At 54.4% G+C, this 20504-nt stretch overlaps 2 protein-coding genes across 2 annotated transcripts; both read left to right on the top strand.

Moving 5' to 3' along the window:
- The first annotated feature begins 331 nt into the window (after window positions 1–331).
- Necap1 (NECAP endocytosis associated 1) lies at window positions 332–10087 on the top strand. Its single transcript, XM_090325151.1, has 8 exons — window positions 332–472; window positions 5789–5889; window positions 6250–6354; window positions 7306–7387; window positions 7742–7850; window positions 7926–8106; window positions 9081–9183; window positions 9394–10087. Exons 1-8 carry the CDS (start codon window positions 378–380, stop codon window positions 9440–9442), a joined length of 825 nt encoding a protein of 274 aa, XP_090181277.1. The 5' UTR covers window positions 332–377; the 3' UTR covers window positions 9443–10087.
- Window positions 10088–12035: 1948 nt separating this feature from the next.
- LOC150042035 (C-type lectin domain family 4 member A-like) lies at window positions 12036–16874 on the top strand. The gene is made up of 6 exons (XM_090325346.1): window positions 12036–12171; window positions 13560–13676; window positions 14037–14135; window positions 15286–15437; window positions 15560–15675; window positions 16460–16874. The coding sequence occupies exons 1-6, from the start codon at window positions 12099–12101 to the stop codon at window positions 16608–16610; spliced, it is 708 nt and encodes a 235-aa protein (XP_090181472.1). The 5' UTR covers window positions 12036–12098; the 3' UTR covers window positions 16611–16874.
- The last annotated feature ends 3630 nt before the right edge of the window (window positions 16875–20504 follow it).

Genomic DNA, 20504 nt, shown 5'->3' with positions numbered 1-20504 from the left:
CACGTGAAAACACACATCTACACCCACACAAGACTAAACCAGGGTCTTGGGCCCAGGTTGGCCCCCCTCCCATCCAGCTCCTGGGGGGAGCGACACGGCGCCGGCCGCGGCGCCCCCGTGACCCCTTCCCCCGGAAGGACATCCCTGCCAATACCGAAGATGGCGCCCGGGCCGGCCTCGCCGCACTTCCCGCTTCCAAGATGGCGTCCCTCGGCTCCCCCGTCCGCCCGCGAGCGAGCGAGCGGAAGTGACGCGGGCGGACGCCGCCGGAACCCGCCCCGCCCACCCGCCGCGCGTGACGTCACCGACGCACGCCCCGCTCCGCCACGCCCCCTCCCGCCCCCAGTTCCTCCGGCGGCGCAGACGAGCGGAGCGCCATGGCCACCGAGTCCGAGTACGAGTCGGTGCTGTGCGTGAAGCCGGACGTCAGCGTCTACCGGATCCCGCCGCGGGCCTCCAACCGCGGCTACAGGTACCGCCCGGCCGCCCCGCCCGCCCGGCCCGGCCCGGCCCCGGCCCGCCCGCCCGCCCGCCCGCCTGCCGGCGCCCCTGAGCCCCGCGGGCCCGCGCGGGCCTCGAGCACGCGCACGCACGCGCGCACGCGCGCACGCAGGGGTCCGCGCCCACCCCGCACGACCCCCACGTCCACACACGCGCGTCTCCCCAGCTGTCCCCACGCGCACACGTCCACGCACACGCGCACACACAACCGCCCCATTCATACACACACCCGTCCACACACCGGCGTGCACACCTCCACGCGGTGTCAAACACACTCACGCAGTGCACTCACAACCACTCACGTCCATGCACGGGACACGTGTGCACACACACACACAGACATAGAACACACTCGCAGGCACAGCTCTCCACGTTCGTGCATGCCTGTACACGCTCATGCAGTGCACACACAGACATTCACAACCCCACATACACACGTACATACAGTTCATAATCCACACTTCATAATGCACACACGCTTCATAATACACTGCATAATACAGTTCATAATCCACACTTGATAATACTCTACACACATACACTTCGTAATGCACAGACGCTTCATAATACACTGCATAATACAGTTCATAATACACACTTCATACACACTACATACACATAGTTCATAATACACGCTACACACATAAACTACATACATGCAGTTCATAATATACACTACACACGTGCATACAGTTCATAATACACATGCTCCATACATACACTACATATAGTTCATAATACACATGCTTCATACATACACTGCATACAGTTCATAATACACATGCTTCATACATACACTACATACAGTTCATAATACACATGCTTCATACATACACTGCATACAGTTCATAATACACATGCTTCATACATACACTGCATACAGTTCATAATACACATGCTTCATACACACACTGTATACATACAGTTCATAATACACATGCTTCATACATACACTGCATACAGTTCATAATACACATGCTTCATACACACACTGCATACATATATGCAGTTCATAATCCACACACACTTCATACATTCTCACACATGCAAATATACCCTACACGGTTGCACAGTCATGCACGAGCACACACACCACACACATTCTCAGTACCTCATGCACACTTGTATTTCTTGTGTGGTTGGCAATTGTTTGATCCAACTTAATCTCTCCTTTTCTCTCTCTTTTTTTTTTTCCTTCTTTTTTTGCCAGTCCTGGGCTTTGAACTCAGGGTTTGGACTCTGTCCCTGAGCTTCCTTTGCTCAAGGCTAGCGCTCTACCAGTTGAGTCACAGCTCCATTTTAGGCATTTTCTGTGTATGTGGTACCCAGGAATCAAACCCAGGGCTTCGTGCATGCTATCAAAACCACATTCCCAGTGGCAGTCTCTCTTAATCAGTCAGGGGGCTTGAACTGGGGGCCTGGGTGCTGTCCCTGAGCTCTTTTGCTCAAAGCGAATGCTCTACCATCATTTTCTGGTAGTTCTTGGGAGATAAGCATCTCATGTTATTTTTCTGCTAGGGCTGGCTTTGAACCTTGATTCTTAGATCTCAATCTCTTTGAGTTGCTAGGATTACAGGTGTGAGCCACCTGTGTCCGGTTTCTGATTTAATCTCTTACACACTGTTGTCAGTCTCATCCATGTTCAGTTTTTGGTTTTTTTTTTTGTATATTTCTTTTGCTAGAGGGCAAAGATTATAGTCATGTTTTCCAATGTTTATCTGTGATGTTTATTTATGTGTTGTTTTTTTTTTTGACAGTCACCTCTGGGCCTGGGCATTGGCCTGAGATTTCTTTGGCTCAAAGCTAGGGCTCTACCACTCGAGTGACAGCACTACTTCTGGCTGAGTTTTTCTGTGTATTGGTGGTGAGGAATCGAACTCAGCACTTTGTGCATGCTAGGCAAGCACTCTACCACTAGCCCACATTCCCAGCCCTTGTGGTGTTTGCTTTCATCATATTTTCTTTCCTGAGTACCATATATACATACATACATACATATATATATTATATTATATTATATTATAGCCTTGGGCCTTGAACTCTGAGCTTAGAAGCTATCTCTGAGCTTCTGTGCTCAAGGCTAGCTCTCTACCACTTGAGCTGTAGCTCCACTTCTGGTTGGTTTTTTTTTTTTTTTGGTAGCTAATTGGAGATAAGATTGTGTGGGAAGAGACACTGGTGGCTCAGGCCTGTAATCTTAGCTACTCAGGTGGCTGAGATCGAAGGATCGTGTTCCCAAGCCAACTCTTTATCTTCCAGGAAACTCTTAATCTTCCATGAGTCACCAGAAAACCAGAAGTGGAACCATGGTCCAAAGTGGTAGAGCGCCAGCCTTGAACCCCCAGGCCCTGAGTTTAAGTTCTAGGATTGACCAAAAAAAAAAAAAAAAAAAACCAAAACAAAAAGGAGCCCAGGCCTAGAACATAATACATACTTAGATCCTAGATAAATGTTACTTTGTACATGCTTAGTGATCATTGCCACTCCAACTACTTAGTAAATGCTTGACAAATGTTCACTTTGTAGACATGGAAAGGATTTTTGACCCCTCCCTCCCACCTTCCCTGCTGGAGAGGGAAGCCAGCGTGCATGTGCCAGACCAAGTGCTCTGCCCCCGACCCCCACTGTTCCTTTTGTCTGCACATCCTTCCTTCCCCCCAGAACGGCTGTGCCTGCTGAGTGCGTTGTGTTCTCTGGGCTGTCCTTGGAGGACACGCAGGCCTTCCGCGGAGTCAGTCATGACACCAAAGGCCACAGACGCTTGACTCACCCAGACTCGCCTGACTCACCCAGACGGCTGCCTGCACACTGTCACTCAGTAGACCTTTGAACTCCACAGGGGACAGGGGACATTTAGGGTCACGTAAACTTTGGAAATGAGTAGAAAATGATTTCCCAACCCATAAGGCATTAAAAAAAAATGTTCCTACTTTTCTTCCCTTAGCTAATTAATATTGCACTTGGTAGTGGGTAGTGTCTCTTTTTATTTCTTCTTTTTTTTTTTGGGGGGGGGGTGAGGTCCTGGGACATGAGTTCAAGCTCACTGGCACACACACAAAAGATTCACCCATCCACTCATCCATGAATTCCCCTACCCATCTGTCCTTCTGTTCATCCACCTACCCATCCATCCATTCCCCCATCCATCTGGTCCATCTACTCATCCATCCACCCATCCACCCATCCATCCATCCATCCATCCACCCACCCACCCATCCACCCATCCACCCATCCATCCATCCATCCATCCATCCATCCATCCATCTCATCCACCCATCCATCCATCCATCCATCCATCCATCTCATCCACCCATCCATCCACCCACCCACCCATCCATCCATCCACCCACCCACCCATCCATCCATCCATCCACCCACCCACCCATCCATCCACCCATCCATCCATCCCATCCACCCATCCACCCATCCATCCATCCCATCCATCCACCCATCCATCCATCCCATCCATCCACCCATCCATCCATCCACCCTCCATCCATCCATCCATCCATCCATCCCATCCATCCACCCACACATCTATCCATCCATCTATCCATCCCATCCCTCCATCTATCCACCCACCCAGCCAACAACCAGCACACACACACACGCATATACATCCACATCCACCATCCAGTCTGTCTGTATCTGAATCTGTGTATGTGTCTTTTATCCCCCACCCCCATGACTCACGTAGTCGTCAGCAGCCATCCTGGCTGAGTCCCCCCCTCCCCCCTTGTTCCCTGTTCTTTTTTCCACACAGCCAGTAATCCTTTTAGCCTGGGAAGGAGCTGGCAGGCGTGGGCCCAGATCCAGGGCGGGGGCTTGTTTTGTTGAGTGAGTGCTGGAGTTCCGTGGATGCCCTCGAGTCCCCGCGTGAAGGCTGGTCACCCGGGTACTTTGTCCACCTCTCCTGGTCTCTAACCCCGCTCTGAGCGCATTGGCCCCTTGCTGTACCCTGGCATTCCCCTCCAGCCCCCCTGCATGTGGCTGTCCACATGCCCGACCTGTGCTTGCTCTTTTGTTGTTTTTTTTGGCGGTCCTGAGGCTTGAGCTCAGGGCCTGGGCACTGTCCTTGGCCACTTTTGCTCCAGGTTAGAGCTCTGCCACCTGAGCCACATGCCACTTCCGGATTTTTCTGTGTATGTGGCACTGAGGAATCGAACCTAGGGCACTAGAGCCAGCCCTCCACTGTGTCCCCATTTCCCTGAACACCTCCTTGAACTTTCCAGCTTCTTCCCTTCTCTCTGGCCTCAGAACCTTCCATGTGCACCCCTCCTTCCCCCTCTCCTTTAGTTTACGTCTCTCTCAGATGCTGATTACGCTGTGTATTGTGTTTCCTTCTTGCGATCTGCCCTCTGTCTGAAGCTGCAAGTCTCCTAGTTGGGAATAGCCCTGTCCCCGCGGAAGCACTGGACAGGATGGGGCCCAGCGTGCGTAGTGACGCATGTAGTTACACAGGACGGCTTTGGGTACCCGGATGTTCACTTACTGGGTGGGCTCTGTTGTTACCTGCAATTGATCAGTGCTAGGTTTGAACTCAGAACCTTGCCGTTTGTCAGGCAAGTGACTTTTCACTTGAGCTGTCCTCTGAGCCCTAACTTTTATTTTAAATTAAATTTTGTATCCTTTTTTTTTTTTTTTTGCCAGTCCTGGGGCTTGAACTCAGGGCCTGAGCACTGCCCTTGGGTTTTTTCAAGGCTAGAGCTCTTCCACTTGAGCCACAGCCCCACTTCCAGTTTTTTCTATGTATGTAATACTGAGGAATCAACCCCAGGGCTTCATGCATGCTAGGCGAGCACTGTACCACTAGGCTACACACCCGGCCCTAAATTTATTTCGTTTTTTAATTCTTTTGAGTGAGGGTCTCAGTGTGTAGTTCAGGCTGGCCTGGAGATGGCTTTTCCTGTGCCAGATGCCCTGGACTGCATGGATTACAGACATGTGCTACCATGCCTGGCTTTCCATTTTTTAAATTTCTATATGTGAATGTGCACGCCGGTGCTGGAGGTGATACCAAACCCCAAGAAGTTTTATTTTTTATTGATTTTATGTGCACTTTGACCTTTTAAAAAAAATACTATTATTGATACTTCTTAGACAGAAATTGTCTACCCGTCCTATTCCTTTGGTCTGCATTGGCGCTCTGTAACCCTGAGCCTTGTTGGCAAGCACACCACTGTTGAGTAGGTGCAACATTCAAGTCAGTCAACCCAGGCCAGGGAAGCAGGCGTGGCCGCTGGTGGTGGGTAGGGATTCGTCTGAGGCTTCCCATTTCCTGTCCTAGGGCGTCTGACTGGAAGTTAGACCAGCCCGATTGGACTGGCCGGCTCCGAATCACCTCAAAAGGGAAGATTGCTTATATCAAACTCGAAGATAAAGTTTCAGGTAAAGTTCAGGCGGCCCTCTGATGCTTCAAGGATTTTGGTTTTTGTTTTTAATTTTTATATATATATATATTTTGGTTTTTTTTGTTTTTGTTATTCCTGGGGTTTTGAACTCAGGGCCTTCCTAGGCAGGTACTCCACCACTTGAGCCACACCCCCCGCCCTCCTTGCCTTCATTCTTTTTTCTTTTTCTTTTTTTTTTTCTCTTTTTGGATAGACTCTCGAGGTGTTTGCCTGGGGTTGCCCTTGTGATCCTCCTGCTTCTGCCTCCGTTGTGGCTGGGAGCCACAGACGCAGTCAGGTCTTCCTGCCACATTGCTCAGGGTTGTCTTTTTTTTTTTTTATTTTTCTGACCTGCCAGGTGAGCTGTTTGCGCAGGCGCCCGTGGAGCAGTATCCTGGCATCGCCGTGGAGACGGTGGCGGATTCCAGCCGCTACTTCGTCCTCAGGATCCAGGATGGCACAGGTGAGGCGGCCGGGCCTGGAGGCAGGCAGGCAGGCAGGTTCCCCCTGTGCGGCAGGTGTCATCACCTACTGCTTGCTCTGGCGTCTGGGGAGCCTGTGTGTGTGTGTGTGTGTGTGTGTGTGTGTGGTGGGGGGGCTGGAGGCAGGCAGGCAGGCAGGCAGGTCCCCGCCTGTGTGTGTGTGTGGGGGGGGGGGCTGGAGGCAGGCAGGCAGGCAGGTCCCCGCCTGTGTGTGTGTGTGTGTGTGTGTGTGTGTGTGTGGTGGGGGGCTGGAGGCAGGCAGGCAGGCAGGCAGGTCCCCCCTGTGCGCTTTTAGCTCAGGGCTTGTGTTCATCCACTTGGGGCCACGGCACCACCTCTGTTTTCCGGTGACCCGTGGACTCTCCTGCCGGGGCTGGCTCCGAGCCCCGGTCCCCAGGTCTCCGCCTCCTGAGGGGCTTGCCGAGCTCGTCTGGGATCAGTTTTGGGGGGCCTCTTGGTGGGGTGCAGCAGGGACAGGTGGACAGGGCCGACAGGAGGAGCCGGGGGTCCAGCAGGCCGGTCCTGGGTCTTGAGCTCGGGGCCCGGGCGCCGTCCCTGCCTCTCTGCTGCAGGCTGGACACAGCGCCACCTTGGCGTCTTCCGGGACAGACCCAGGCCCGAGCTCGAGACCCGGGGCTGGCCCAGCACCAACAGCTCGCCCAGGGCCAGGCGTGCCCGGGCGGGGGGGTGGGAGGGAGGTGTGCGATGTGCGCGCGTGCGCAGTGCCCGTACTCGCCGTGCCTTGCGTGCTCAGTGCCCTGCGTACACGCAGTGCGCATGCTCAGTGCTCTGCGTGCGCGGTGTCCTGTGTACGCGCAGCGCGCATGCTCAGTGCCCTGCGTGGTCAGTGCCCTGCGTACGCGCAGTGCGCATGCTCAGTGCCCTGCCTGCTCAGTGCCCGTACGCGCCTGATCCCCCTACCCCCTCCCCAGGGCGGAGCGCGTTCATCGGCATTGGCTTCTCGGACCGGGGTGACGCCTTCGACTTCAACGTGTCCCTGCAGGACCACTTCAAGTGAGTGCTGTGCCCCGGCCGCCCGCCCCGCCGTGGGGAGAGGGCCGCGGGGCTCCAAGGCTGGTCCGTGTGTGCGCATGCGCGCCCTGGGCTCCAGTGCCGCGCGTGTGTGCGCATGCGCGCCCGTGGGTCCTGCTCTGGCGCTCAGGCCTCCGGGCCGCTCGAGGCTGGCGTTCTGCTCCCGAGCCACGGCGCCCCCTCCCCGGCCCTCCCGGGGTCCCCTGGAGATGAGAGGCTCGGGTCTTTTATGCCCGGGCTGCCTTTGAACCTGGATCCTCAGCCCCCTCCCGCCTTTGGCTCCCCATTTCCCCTCCCCCGCCCTCCCCCTCCCTCCCCCGCCCTCCTCTCCCCCAGGTGGGTGAAGCAGGAGTCGGAGATCTCCAGAGAGTCGCAGGCCGTGGACAGCCGCCCCAAGCTGGACCTGGGGTTCAAGGAGGGCCAGACCATCAAGCTCAGCATTGGGGTGCGCGTCCCCCGCCCCCCGCCCCCCGCCCGCGCGGTCGGCTCTGCCGCTCACCCCTTCTTCTCTCTCCCCCAGAACATCACAGCCAAGAAAGGGGGCGCCCCCAAGCCCCGGCCCGCGGGCTCCGGGGGGCTCAGCCTGCTGCCTCCTCCGCCCGGGGGCCGAGGGGCCGTTCCCCCGCCGTCCTCGGTGGCCATCAGCAACCACGTCACGCCCCCGCCCGTGCCCAAGGCCAAGCACGGAGCTGGCGACGCGGGTACGGCCGCCGCCCCCGCCCCTGCCCCGCCCCTGCCCCCCCTCCCGCTGCCGCCCCTGCCCCGCCCCCGCTGGCCAGCTGGCTCGTGGCCGGCCGGGGCCAGGCCGGCGGGCTCCCCGCCCCGCCCCGCTCCGCTCCGCGGCTCTCGGGTGGGTGGTGGGGCGGGGGCAGGGGTTTGAGTTGGCCTCTCCTTCTTGCTCAGCAGGCTCCCTACCGCCTGAACCCACCTCCCGTTCAGACGCTTTAAGACAGTGCTGGGATTTGAACTCGGGGCTTTGTCTTAGCCATCGCCAGCCCCGTGAATACCATTTTTCAATCATCTTTTTGTTCTCTTTTCCTGGTGGTGGTGCTGGGCGTTGACCTTAGGGCCTTGGCACCGTCCCTGAGCTTTGTTGTCACCCGTGGCTCGTGCTTTTCCATCTGTGCCACAGCTCCGCCTGCCGCCATTTGGTGGGTCGTTCCTGCCCAGACTGACCTTGAACCGTCATCCTCACCAGGCCTCAGTAGCTGGGGTGACGGGCGGGAACCCCTGAGCTCTGGGTCTTCATCAAGGCAGTTAGAGGAGCGGGAAGCAAGCCAGGCCTGACTGCTTCCCCGTGGTCGGGTGGGGAGTGGGCAGATCGGAACCGAGAACATCAGTCCTCCGAAGATTAGAGACCCCACGGCGGGGTGGCGGGCGTGCTGGGACTTCTCCAGCAGGTTCTGGTGAAATGGGTGCTGGTGGCCCAGCTGCAGTCCCAGCCGCCAGCCCTCCTCACCTCCGTGCCCACCAAGGAATTGAACCCAGGTCTTCGCGCATGCTAGGCAGGCCCTCGACCACTAGGCCACGCTCCCATCCCGTTGTCCTTTTTTCTGGCTGCATGGTGTTCCGCAGCCCGGGTTGCCGGTTCTGACTCGAGGCTGTCATATGCAGCCTGGGACACCAGTGCGCTCCTCCGTTTCCCAGATGGCTCTTGTTCTTCCCCGCCCTGCAGACATCCTCTTAGATCTGGACTCCCCCGCCCCCGCCACCTCGGCAGCCCCCGCTCCAGCATCCGCCGCCAGTGACCTGTGGGGAGACTTCAGCACTGCGTCCAGGTAGCACCGGGGTCCCCCAGCATCCTCAGCTGGGGGAGGGGGGGACGACAAGATCCGGGCCCTCAGACCCAGGGGTCTGCCAGGGAGGGCTCGGCGGGTCACAGAGGGGCTCCAGGGAGAGGAAGTGGGAGTCCTCGAGGGCCGTGGAGGTTGGCCTCCCTAGATGGCCTCCCTTGACGGCCTCCTCTCCCCTGGCCTCCTGTCTGGCAGCTCTGCCCCGAGCCAGGCACCACAGCCAGCCAACTGGGTCCAGTTTTGAGTGGTGCTGACCTGAAGACCGGATGGATGGTGGATCGCACGTGGTCAGGAGCCACAGGTCCTCGTGGCTCCCGGAGGATCTGGGCCAGGCCACGGGTCCCAGCCGCGTGCAGAGCCCTCGGGCCTGGCCAGCCATCTCCCGCCCTGTGGCCTGTGAAGCTTCTCAGCAATTCCAGGGGACAAGAGCCTCGCCTCGTCCCTCTCCCACCCGGGCTCCATGCCCTGCCCCCTGCTTACTCCCCCGCTGCCTGGTGACCCGGGAGGGCAGGCCCCACGCCCGCGACCCTCACTCGCTTCCCCTGCGTGCGGCATCGGGTGCAAGCTGGCTGGCTGCCCATCCGCCTCCCCGAGGGCCAGGTGCGGGTGAAGGGCGGATCGAGGTCCACGCGCCCGGCTGAGGCTGCCCGCCCCCGCCCTCTCAGTCCATGCCACTCATGGGACAAGGGACAGGGAACAAACACTAGGGAGTCCGGTTCTGGGGACCTGGCCCCACCCACCCCCGTGTCGTGTGCTTTTGTACCCAAGATGATAGTCTCTATTTCAGTTGCTGAGAAAGGTGGAAAGGAAGTTGAAGATACATGTATATAAAGCGTATGAAGCGTGTGCTGTCCTGTGCAATAATGGTCATTAAATATGAGACACGCGCTGCGGCTGGGCCTCTTTCCTTTCCTTTTCATCCTGGTCTTGGGCTTGAACTCGGGGCCGGGCACGGTCCCTGAGCTCTTGTGCTCAAGGCTGGCGCTCCACCACTTGAGCCACGCTGCCTTGTGGCCTCTTGGTGGTTTGCTGGAGGGCGGTCTGCAGGCCTTCCCACCCGGGGTGGCTTGGATCCTCAGTCCTCACATCTCAGCCCCCCGGCAGCTGGGAGGCCAGGCGTGAGGCCTGGCGCCCCATCTGCACACAGCGGCCCTCGGAGGTTCCGTGGACAGCCTCTGCTCGGAGCCCCCGCGCCGTGGAACAGTGCTCTGCCGTGAAGAGCAGGAAGGCACGCCATGGCCTGCAAAAGCTGCGCCGCCACGACACCCGGTCCAGCCAGCCTCGCGTGCGTGTGCGGAGAGCAGAGGGCGCCGGGGTGGAAGGCCCCGAGGCCCCCGTCCTCCGTGGACTCCCACGAGGAACCGTCTCGCTGGACACTCAGTGCTCTGCTGCCAGCGTCGGCCATGGGCCACGAAGACGCCTTTTTTACTCTGGGGAGTCCGGAATTAGGGGTGCCGGGCATCGGTGTTCACGCCTGTTACCCCAGCTGCTCACGAGGCTGAGACCTGAGGACCGCAGGTTGAGACCAGCCTGGGCAAGAAAGTGTGGGAGACTCATCGCCAGTGAATCCCAGGAAACGAAGGGGAGCTGTGGTTCAAGTGGTAGAGCGCCAGCCTTGAGGCCTTGAGTGGAGGAGCTCAGAGACCAACACACACACGGGAAGAAAAGAAGATGGCCCCCTCCTCTACTTCCTCCTCCTCCTCCTCCTCCTCCTCTACTTCCCCTCCTCCTCCTCCTCCTCCTCTACTTCCCCTCCTCCTCCTCCTCCTCCTCTACTTCCCCTCCTCCTCCTCTACTTCCCCTCCTCCTCCTCCTCCTCCTCCTCTACTTCCCCTCCTCCTCCTCCTCCTCCTCCTCCTCTACTTCCCCTCCTCCTCCTCCTCCTTGTCCTCCTCCTCCTCTACTTCCCCTCCTCTTCCTTTTCCTCCTCCTCCTCCTCCTTTCCTCCTCCTCCTCCTCTCCTCCTCCTCCTCCTCCTCCTCCTCCTCCTCCTCCTCCTCCTCCTCCTCCTCCTCCTCCTCCTCTCCTCCTCCTCCTCCTTTTCCCCCTCCTCCTCCTCTTTCTCCTCCTCCTCCTCCTTCCAGGAGTTCTGGACCTGAGGAGTAACGCAACAGAGATTCATGATGGAGTTCACTGTGAATCTCGGGGAAGGGACAAGAGCAGCTGGAGGAGAAGGAAGATTCACACTGACCCAGACACTAACTCGCACCTTTCAACCCCTCCGCTCAGGAGGCTGAGATCTGAGGACGGCAGTTCAAAGCCAGTCCAGGCAGGAAAGTCCGGGAGACTCTTCTCTCCTCTTAACTGCAGAAAGCTGGAAGTGGAGCCGTGGCTCAAGTGGTAGAGCACCAGACTTGAACAAAAGAAGCTCAGAGACAGTGCTCAAGCCCTGAGTTCAAGCTCTGTCTCCCCCCAAATACACACACACACACACACACACACACACACACACACACACATCTTTGACTTTCCCAGCACCCAAATACGTGCATTTTGGACTCAAAGATCTTTCTAGAAGTTTCCAGAAGTTTCCTAACCACCAACCGAATAGGATGCAGCTGATTGGGTTGAAGAGGTTTCCTGCAGACCACAGGAGTATGGTGGGTTGTGGAGGGGCTCAGTGCACCCCGTTCTCAGAATGGGGCTCTCCCATAATGAACCAGCTTCCTCTTTCCTACCTCTTCCCTCCCTGGTTCCCGCTCCATTTGCATAACTTCCCAGGTGACCATGGTTGTTCTGCAAAGCTCTCCCTGTGCCGGGCTGGGCCTGCATCCCGGGCTGGTTACACTGTCTCTCCTATCACCACGTGTCCTTCTCAGGCCACCTAGCCTGGCAGCTTTGTGTCTGTCCCCGCCTGGGGACAATACGACCAACGTGAAGAAGTCACATTGGGTGTCGACATGGCTTCGGAGGTCACGTATGCAGAAGTGAGGTTCACAAACGACTCGGACTCCAAAGCAGATCCACCACAAGGTAAAAAAAGAAAGATTAAAAAGAAAAAAGGATAATAGAAAGCATTTGGAGGTGGGTGGCGTTCATTTGAGCAGATCAAGGGTGAATTATATTTGATGCCAAGACTGGAACTTGAACTCAGGGCCTGGGCGCTGTCCCTGAGCTTTTTCACCCACATCTGGCGCTCTACCCCTTGAGCCACACGTCCACTTCTGCTGGCTTTTGGATGGTTCCTTGATGATAAGGCTTGCACGGTCTTTCCTGTCTGGGGCTGGCTTTGAATTTGAATCCTCAGATGTCAGCTTCCTGACTAGCTGGGGTAACAGGGGGAGCCATTGGCCCGAAACAGCAGGATTCTAGACCGGCCATTAAGAAGCTGTAGAGATGTATAGAAAAAGAATTATGCTACTGCCTTTTTATTGTATTTTATTGTGGGTATCAGTACTAGGGCTTAAACTTAGTACTTGGGTGGTGTCCTTTACCTTTTTGCTCTAGGCTGATGTTGCAACTTCCCTTTTAGCTTTTTGCTGGTTCACCGGAGAAAAGAGTCTCATAGACTTTCCTATCTGGGCTGGCTTCGAACCATGATTCTCAGATCTCAGCCTCTTAAGTAGCTGGAATGACAGGCGGGAACTATAGTGCCTGGCTTATTCAGTACGTGTGTGTGTGTGTGTGTGCTTGTACTGGGACTTGAACTCAGTCTTGCACTGTTGATTGGCTTTTGTTTTGTTTTAGTTCAAGATTGGTGCTCGACCACTTGAGCCACAGCTCCACTTCTGGCTCTTTTTTTTTTGGTAGTAATTGGAGATAAGTCTCATGGGGAAAGGGCCAGTAGCTCAGGTCTGTCATCCCAGCGACTCAGGAGGCTAATCTGAGGATCGCATCGGAAGCCATTCCAGGCAGGAAAACCTCATCTCCAGTTATCTACCAAAAAAAAAAGTCAGAAATGAAGCGGTGGCTCAAGTGGTAGAGTGCTAGCCTTAAGGAAGAAAAAAAATAAAAAAGCTCGGAGACAGGACCCAGGGCTGTATTCAACCCCCCAGACCAGTACACACATTAAAAAAAACAATCATGGATTTTCTACCCAGGCTGGCTTTGAACCACAATCCTCCAATCTCAGTCTCCTGAGTCGCTGGATGTCAGGCCTGAGCTAAAGGCAAATAAAAATGGTAACATGACTTCTCTTCTTGGGTAGGAAGTTGGATCTTTATGCATTTTATGAAGTGTCTAAATAAGCACCCTTCTTTCTTTCTTTCTTTCTTCCTGTTTATTTTAAATTTCACTGGAAACTTGGTAATCACGGATGACAAAGGCACCGGGGAAGAGGAACAGGAGATAAGGGCAGGACTTATTTCTCATGAACAACCATGTTTTTATTTTTTTCCTTCTTTTTTTTTCTTTTCCTGTAGCTCCCAAAGCCAAAGCCACCACCCAAACAAGCGACCCCCGTCTCCCCACGTGGCTGTGGGCCTCGCTGGTGACATTTTCCCTGCTCTTGGCAGTCTTATTCCTCGTTTTATTTATCCGTAAGTAGGATCCATCAAACCGATCAGCCATGTCGGGCCTTCTCCAAAGAAAAGCTGTTGTTTCAGAGACCTGACATGCAGCGAGGGTTTTCTCTGGAAACTGGAAATGACCTTGTATTGCCCCGGGGCCTGGGCGCTGTCCCCTCGAGCCACCGTGCCACCTCTGGCTTGCGCTGTGTGGGTGCTGAGGACTCGAACCCGGGTCTTGGCGCATGCCAGGCCACGCTCGCGGCCCTGGGGACATCCATGGCCCCCTCCCACGGCTCAGATCGCGGGAGAACCCGTGGCCATGGAAAATGCAGATTACCAGGCCACCAGCAGCAACCGGAGCGGGGCTTTGATTTTTTTTTTTTTTTTTAGTTTTTTTTCAGAAATATTCCCAGCTGCCTAAAGAAGGACGTGCTGCGGCATTCCTGCCCCACGCACAGCTGGAGTGCACGAAAGCTTCACCCGTGGAAGGTAAGCCTTGAACGAGGCCCGGAGGCGGCCCCGCAGCGCGCTACGCCAAGAGCGCAGGCCGCGCCTCCGTTAGGATCCATTGAGTACGCTACGCCAAGAGCGCAGGCCGGCGTCTCCGTTAGAACCCATTGACTGCGCTACGTAAAGACCGCAGGCCGCGTCTCCGTTAGAATCCATTGAGTACGCTATGTCAAGAGCGCAGAGCGCGTCTCCGTTAGAATCCATTGAGTACGCTACGCAAAGAGTGCAGGCCGGTGTCTCCGTTAGAATCCATTGAGTACGCTACGCAAAGAGCGCAGGCCGGCGTCTCCGTTAGAATCCATTGACTGCGCTACGTAAAGAGCGCAGGCCGCGTCTGGGTTAGAATCCATTGACTGCGCTACGTAAAGAGCGCTGGCCGCGTCTGGGTTAGAATCCATTGACTGCGCTACATAAAGAGCGCAGGCCGGAGTCTGGGTTAGAATCCATTGACTGCGCTACGTAAAGAGCGCAGGCCGCATCTCCATTAGAATCCATTGACTGCGCTACGTAAAGAGCGCAGGCCGCATCTCCATTAGAATCCATTGACTGCGCTACGTAAAGAGCGCAGGCCGCATCTCCATTAGAATCCATTGACTGCGCTGCGTCAACCTTTCCAATTAGACTCTCAGGAAGATTCTGAGACGTGGGGTCTCGTGACCGTTCTGATCTCCACGTGTGCAATTACGCATAATTGTGCCAGGTGGCTTCCTTTCATTTCTCTGTGCAGGGCGTGATTGCTGCTTTGGGTGTCATGTCTTCAGCCTTTCTGGTCACACTAGACATGGCTATCTGGTCTCAGCTGTTTTCTGTGATGCACCTTGCTCAGGCTTCTTCTTTATTATTATTTTTGGTGGTGGTGGGGCTTGAACTCTGGGCCCTGGGCGCTGTCCCTGAGCTCTGTTGCTCTACCACTTTGAGCCATAGCTCCACTGCTGGTTTAATTGCTGGTTCCTGGGAGATCAGAGTCTCATGGATTTTCCTGCCCTGGCTGGCTTTGAACTGTGATCCTCAGATCTCAGCCTCCTGAGTAGCTGGGATGCCAGGCGGGAGCCAGGGTGCCCTGCTTTTACTCTTCCAAACGGATTTTCTTACACTGGAATCACAGAACCTTCCCCCCCCCCCCATAAAGGAAAAGCCTGGTGGTGTTGCCCCAAGAATTGGCACTCATTTGATTCCCACTGCTATCTGGTGTCTGATGGCTGGAATTCCTGGAATAAGAGCAGGGAGATGTGTTCCAGTAAGCAGGCTTATCTGATGGTGGTCAACAGCAAGAAGGAACAGGTACTTCTTTCTCCCATTGTCTAGTCCTCTAACTTTTTATGTGATTATAACGAAAGGAATTCTGTTGAAGCTGAGTCTTCTAATGCTAGGACCTCTTTTATTTTCATTTTTAATGGATCTAGGATTTCATCACCAAGCATCTGGATAAAGAGTTCTCTTATTACCTGGGCTTGTGGGACCCACGGGGTCAGAATGACTGGCAGTGGGTAGATGGGACGCCGTACAACCTCAGTGCCACGTGAGTGCAGACATCGCAGAGGGGTCACGCGTGGGGAGGGGGCCAGCCACGCGCCAGGCACCTGAGATGCCTCCCTTTATTGAAAAATTAAAAATTTGGGGCCACAGCCCTACTTCCGGTTTTCTGGTGGTTCACTGGAGATCAGAGTCCCATGGACTTGCTTGTCCAGGCTGGCTTTGAACCGTGATCCTCAGATCTCAACCTCCTGAATGACTGGAATGACCAGGATAGTAAAACTCCATGAAATAGCTCCATTTTCAGTTATTTTGGGTTATCTTACTTCATCTTCACCAAATCTCTTGTGAGACACGCTGTTAACTTTCCTCCATTCAACCTGAGGAAACTGAGTTTAGAGATTGGAGATTTCCTCTAAGATCTCCCCCGAAATGTGTTCAGATCCTGCTGGGTTCCTCTGTCCCCAGAATCTCTTTATCATGTCATCACAGCAGCAACTCAGGTCCACTGAGGTCACAACTTATTGTTAACACATTCTGTCAGGCCCCAGTGGCTCACACCTGTAATCCTGGCTACTCGGGAGGCTGAAATCTGAGGATCTTAGTTCAAAGCCAGCCTGGCCAGGAAAGTCCCTGAAACTCTTTTCTCCAATGAACCACTTAAAAACAAAACACAGAATCCCAGAAGTGGCACTGTGACTCAAGTGGTAAAGCGCCCAGCCTGCAGTGAACAAGCTCATTGTCCAGGGCCTGAGTTCAAGCCTCAGGATCGCCACCAAAAAATAAAAACAAGGCAAAACAAATGTCCCCCTCCGTTTTCTCTTTTTCAGATTCTGGCGCAGCAGGGAGCCCAGCAGTGTAGACGAAGGCTGTGTGGTGATAAACTTCGTAGGGTATTACGCTAAAACGTGGGCCTGGAATGATATACCCTGTATTTACCCTCAGAAGTCAATTTGTGAGATGGCAGCTATCTATTTATGAGGAGGTAGTGATGGCTCATTAGTTTGTGTATGTGTGAGAGAAGCAGGGCAATTAAAGAAAAATCAGTCCTGGGATTTGAACTCAGGGCCTGGGCTCTGTCCTTGAGTATCTTTTGCTCAAGGCTAGCACTCTACCACTTGACCTATAGCGCCACTTCTAGCTTTTCCTGTGTGTGTGGTACTGAGGAATCGAACCCGAGTCTTCGTGCATGCTAGACAAGCACTCTACCACCAGGCCAAACTCTCAGCCACTGATTTTGTGTGTGTGTGTGTGTGTGTGTGTGTTTTGGGCCTTGAACTCAGGGCCAGGTGATGTCCCTGTGTTTTTTTGTTCAAGGCTAGTTAGTCCTCTACCCCTTGAGCCACAGCACCACTTCTGGTTTTCTGGTGGTTCAGTGGAGATCCAAGTCTCACAGACTTTAGTGCCAGGCTGGCTTTGAACCAGATCTCAGCTTCCTGGGCTGCTGGGGTTACTAAACTCCTTCCAAATTAAAAATAAAACAAAACCCCCAAACCAACTGGCGTGGTGTGTTTCATGGCAGCCCTGTGGTAACCCTTTGGAACTTGCTAGAACTTGCTGGAAAATTCCCAGGAGCAGGAGGAAGCCGTCTTCCTGCCCTGTGGCGGCCGTGGCTCCCCTGGGTGGGGCTGGAGCTCTGAAGACGGATCTACTTGGGTGTCTGTGAGGTTTGGGGCGGCTGGGGGCCAGGACTGGGGCAGAAGGGCGCCCAGGGGTGAGTGCCAGGTGTGAGATGTCCCTGTGGCCTTCTGTCCACTTAAGGGACACAGCCGGGCCTGGAGGCTGAGGTCTGAGGCCTGAGGTTCAACAACCCCAGGCAGGAATGTCAAAGAGACTCTGATCTCCAAGGAAGCAGCAAAAAGCCGGAAGTGGAGCTGTGGCTCAGGTGGTAGAGCACCAGGCTTGTGTGAAAAGCTCAGGGACAGCGCCCAGGCCCCGAGTTCAAGCCTCACAACCAACAGCTGCAACAAAACCTCAGAAAGCAACCGGGGGGGGGGGCGAGAAGGTGGGGATGGAGGATTGTGGGATGGATGACTCACTGTCAAGGCCGATGTTTCTCCATTGCAGATGGGAAGTGGAGAAGGAAGGTCACGATCGCCACGCACTTTTGCCTCTTCCCTCCTGACTGAGTCCTCCTCGGGCCAACAACACAGAAACTTGGTTCTTTACAGAAAAATAATAATAATAATTTAAAAAATGTGTACCTGTACCACGCATGAAACATTACCTTTTATCTTCAGATTCTGTCACCCTTATAAAAATTGTCATGAGAAAAGCAGGGTAAAGAATACATTTGTTTTCTTTCCTTTTTCTTTTCCTTTATTTTTTTTTTTTGCCAGTCTTGGGCTTGAACTCAGGGCCTGAGCGCTGTCCTTGAGCTTTCTTAAGGCTAGCGCTCTACCCCTTGAGCCACAGTACCACTTCTGGCTTTTTTTTTCTGTGTAGGTGGTACTGGGGAATCGAACCCAGGGCTTCATGCATGTTAGGTGAGCACTCTACCAGGAGGCCATGCTCCTGGCCCATAACGTGAATATTCTTGTTGAAGTTTGCAGAAAGAACTTTAGGAGATTTCTCAGTTTCCTGCTTCATTTCATCCACGTCTTTCCCTCATTGCAAATGTGGTCTCCTCCCCCTCCTTCTCCCCCTCCTCCTCCTCCTCCTCTTCCCCCTCCCCTCCCCCTCCCCCTCCTCCTCCTCCTCCTTCTTCTTCTTCTTCTTCAAATTTATCCCATCTTTATCGTGGGTGATCTATCAGGGTGTGTTAGAGGTTGGGTTTGTTTGGTGCCCAGGCTGGGGGTGTCACCCTCAGGGAGACAGACAGAAGGAGTTTTTGGGGCCCTTCTGAACCCCGAACTCCTACAGGATGATGCCAGAGAGTCAAGCCCAAGGGAGGGGTGAGCTTTGCTTTTCTGAATTCCAGGGTTAAAGGCTGCACTGGGGGAGGCGGCAGATGATGTGAGATGATGTCTCTTGGGGGAGAGGAAGATATGGAGGCTGGAGGGTGACATGGAGCTGCGGAGAAGAGTCTATGGCCTTTCCTTCCTGGGCTGGCTTTGAACCCTGCTCCTTGGGCCTCAGCCTCTTGGGAAGCTGGGATTCCGGGCGGGAGCCACCAGTGGCCATGGGGTGTGGTTCCCCCACTGCTCTGGTGTCCGGGGTTTCTGTTTGTCTGTCTGCTGCTCACGGCTGTTGTCTGGCAGAGGAGAGAGGCGGCTGGGCCCTGAGGCTGTGGCTGGCGGTGGCCATTTCCACGGCTGCCACCAGCTGTGTGGGTGAGTTCTGCTCTCCACGTCCTCTCCTTCTGCTTCCCCGAGGGCCCTGACCCCACTCACCCGTTTTGAACTCTTTCATTCAAGGCGGGTGCTCTACCACTTGAGCCACTGTCTCACTTCCGGCTTTTTGGTGGCTCATTGGAGGTAAGAGTTTTCATGGTGGGTCCAGGAGTTTGGCCTAGTGGTAGAGTGCTTGCCTAGCCTGCATGAAGACCCAGGTTCGATTCCTCAGTACCACATGCATAGATAAAGCCGGAATTGGCGCCGTGGCTCAAGTGGTAGAACGCCAGCTTTGAGTGGTAAATTTCCTCACTGTACGCTGGCTCTCTACCACTGGAGACACACACATGCACCGAGGGCCCGGGGCTGGTTACCTGGGCTGGCTTTGAACTGAGATCCAGAATAAGATCCGATAAGGTCGGGTCAGTGAAGGCTTATGTGGATACACAGTAGCACCCCATTTCTCCAAAAGAAAATGGTGGAAAGCCTCAACTACGAATATTAAAGGTTGTTATGGTGAGGGCGGAATCGAATGATTATTAAGATTTTAGAGTCCGCAAAAATGTCTTTAAAAAAACAAAACCAAAACCCAACACAGAATTCAGGGCTGGCAACTGGTGGCTCATTTCTTTCATTTCAGCTACTCAGGAGGCTGAGATCTGAGGATCAGGGTTCAAAACCAGCCTGGGCAGGAAAGTCCAGGAGTCTCTTATCTCCAACTAACTACGCAAGAACATCAGAAATGGCTCTGTGGCTCAAGTGGTAGAGCACCAAGGCTCAGGAACAGCACCCAGGTCCTGAGTTCAAATCGCAGGAGTGCCACAAAGGAAACCAAAAATGCCTTTCCAGATTTGAGAGTGTTGGTGACAAGAAAGCAAACCCTGGAATATTCGGCCCCCCTCCTTATCTCCCATTCCATTCGCTTCCTACCCCGACTTTTTCCTCAATCACTAATGTGTTCACGGAGGAATTATCTCTCTTTACTTCTATGTGTGTACATGTCAGTCCTGGGTCTTGAACTCAGGGCCTGGGTCACTGTCCCTGATCTCTTTCCACTCAACGCTGTTGCCCCTTACTACTTGAGCCACAGTACCACTTCCAGTTTTCTGATGGATTATCAGAAATAAAGAGTCTCATGGACTTTCCTGCCCAGGCTGGCTTTGAACCAAGATCCTCAGATCTCAGCCTCCTGAGTAGCTGGGATTCCAGGCGTGAGCCACCATGCCCGGCTACATGTCCCTGTCTGCTGCTCAAAAAAACAGTCAAATATAGACAGTAAGTCACTGCTTTGAGGAAGTACTAGGATGATTGGGCGAGAACAGTTATGGACTGGGAGGTCTGGGTGTCGACTGGTTTCTAAGTATTTTTCAGGCTCTCTGGCCTTTCTGACTTCAGGGAAGCCACATCGTCACCACAGAAGTGTTCTCTACTACTTCCTCTTGCAAAGAGGAAGCTGTCAATCTTCATGAAGTCACTAGACACTTTACGGTGGCCCCAGCCTGCTTGTTTGCGCCGGTTTCTTGCTCTGCATCTTTGTGTAATTTCCTCTTCTCGTTCGTCTGGTTATGCCTGGCAGTGTTTCATGAGTAGAGATTTTCCTGTT

This window comes from Megascapheus bottae, chromosome 37 (assembly GCF_031878675.1).
Source record: "Megascapheus bottae isolate mThoBot1 chromosome 37, mThoBot2.hap1, whole genome shotgun sequence".
Classification (NCBI taxonomy): domain Eukaryota; kingdom Metazoa; phylum Chordata; class Mammalia; order Rodentia; family Geomyidae; genus Megascapheus; species Megascapheus bottae.
The sequence above is the reverse complement of the archived record's forward strand: the minus strand, read 5'-3'. Positions and strand labels throughout refer to the sequence as shown.

Coding starts and splice junctions, on each gene's coding strand:
- Necap1 (XM_090325151.1), top strand. CDS start 378: ATGGCCACCGAGTCCGAGTACGAGTCGGTGCTGTGCGTGAAGCCGGAC. Junction 473..5,788: donor GCCTCCAACCGCGGCTACAG/GTACCGCCCGGC, acceptor TTCCTGTCCTAG/GGCGTCTGACTGGAAGTTAG. Junction 9,184..9,393: donor GACTTCAGCACTGCGTCCAG/GTAGCACCGGGG, acceptor CCTGTCTGGCAG/CTCTGCCCCGAGCCAGGCAC.
- LOC150042035 (XM_090325346.1), top strand. CDS start 12,099: ATGGCTTCGGAGGTCACGTATGCAGAAGTGAGGTTCACAAACGACTCG. Junction 13,677..14,036: donor ATTCCTCGTTTTATTTATCC/GTAAGTAGGATC, acceptor TTTTTTTTTTAG/TTTTTTTTCAGAAATATTCC. Junction 15,676..16,459: donor CCGTACAACCTCAGTGCCAC/GTGAGTGCAGAC, acceptor TCTCTTTTTCAG/ATTCTGGCGCAGCAGGGAGC.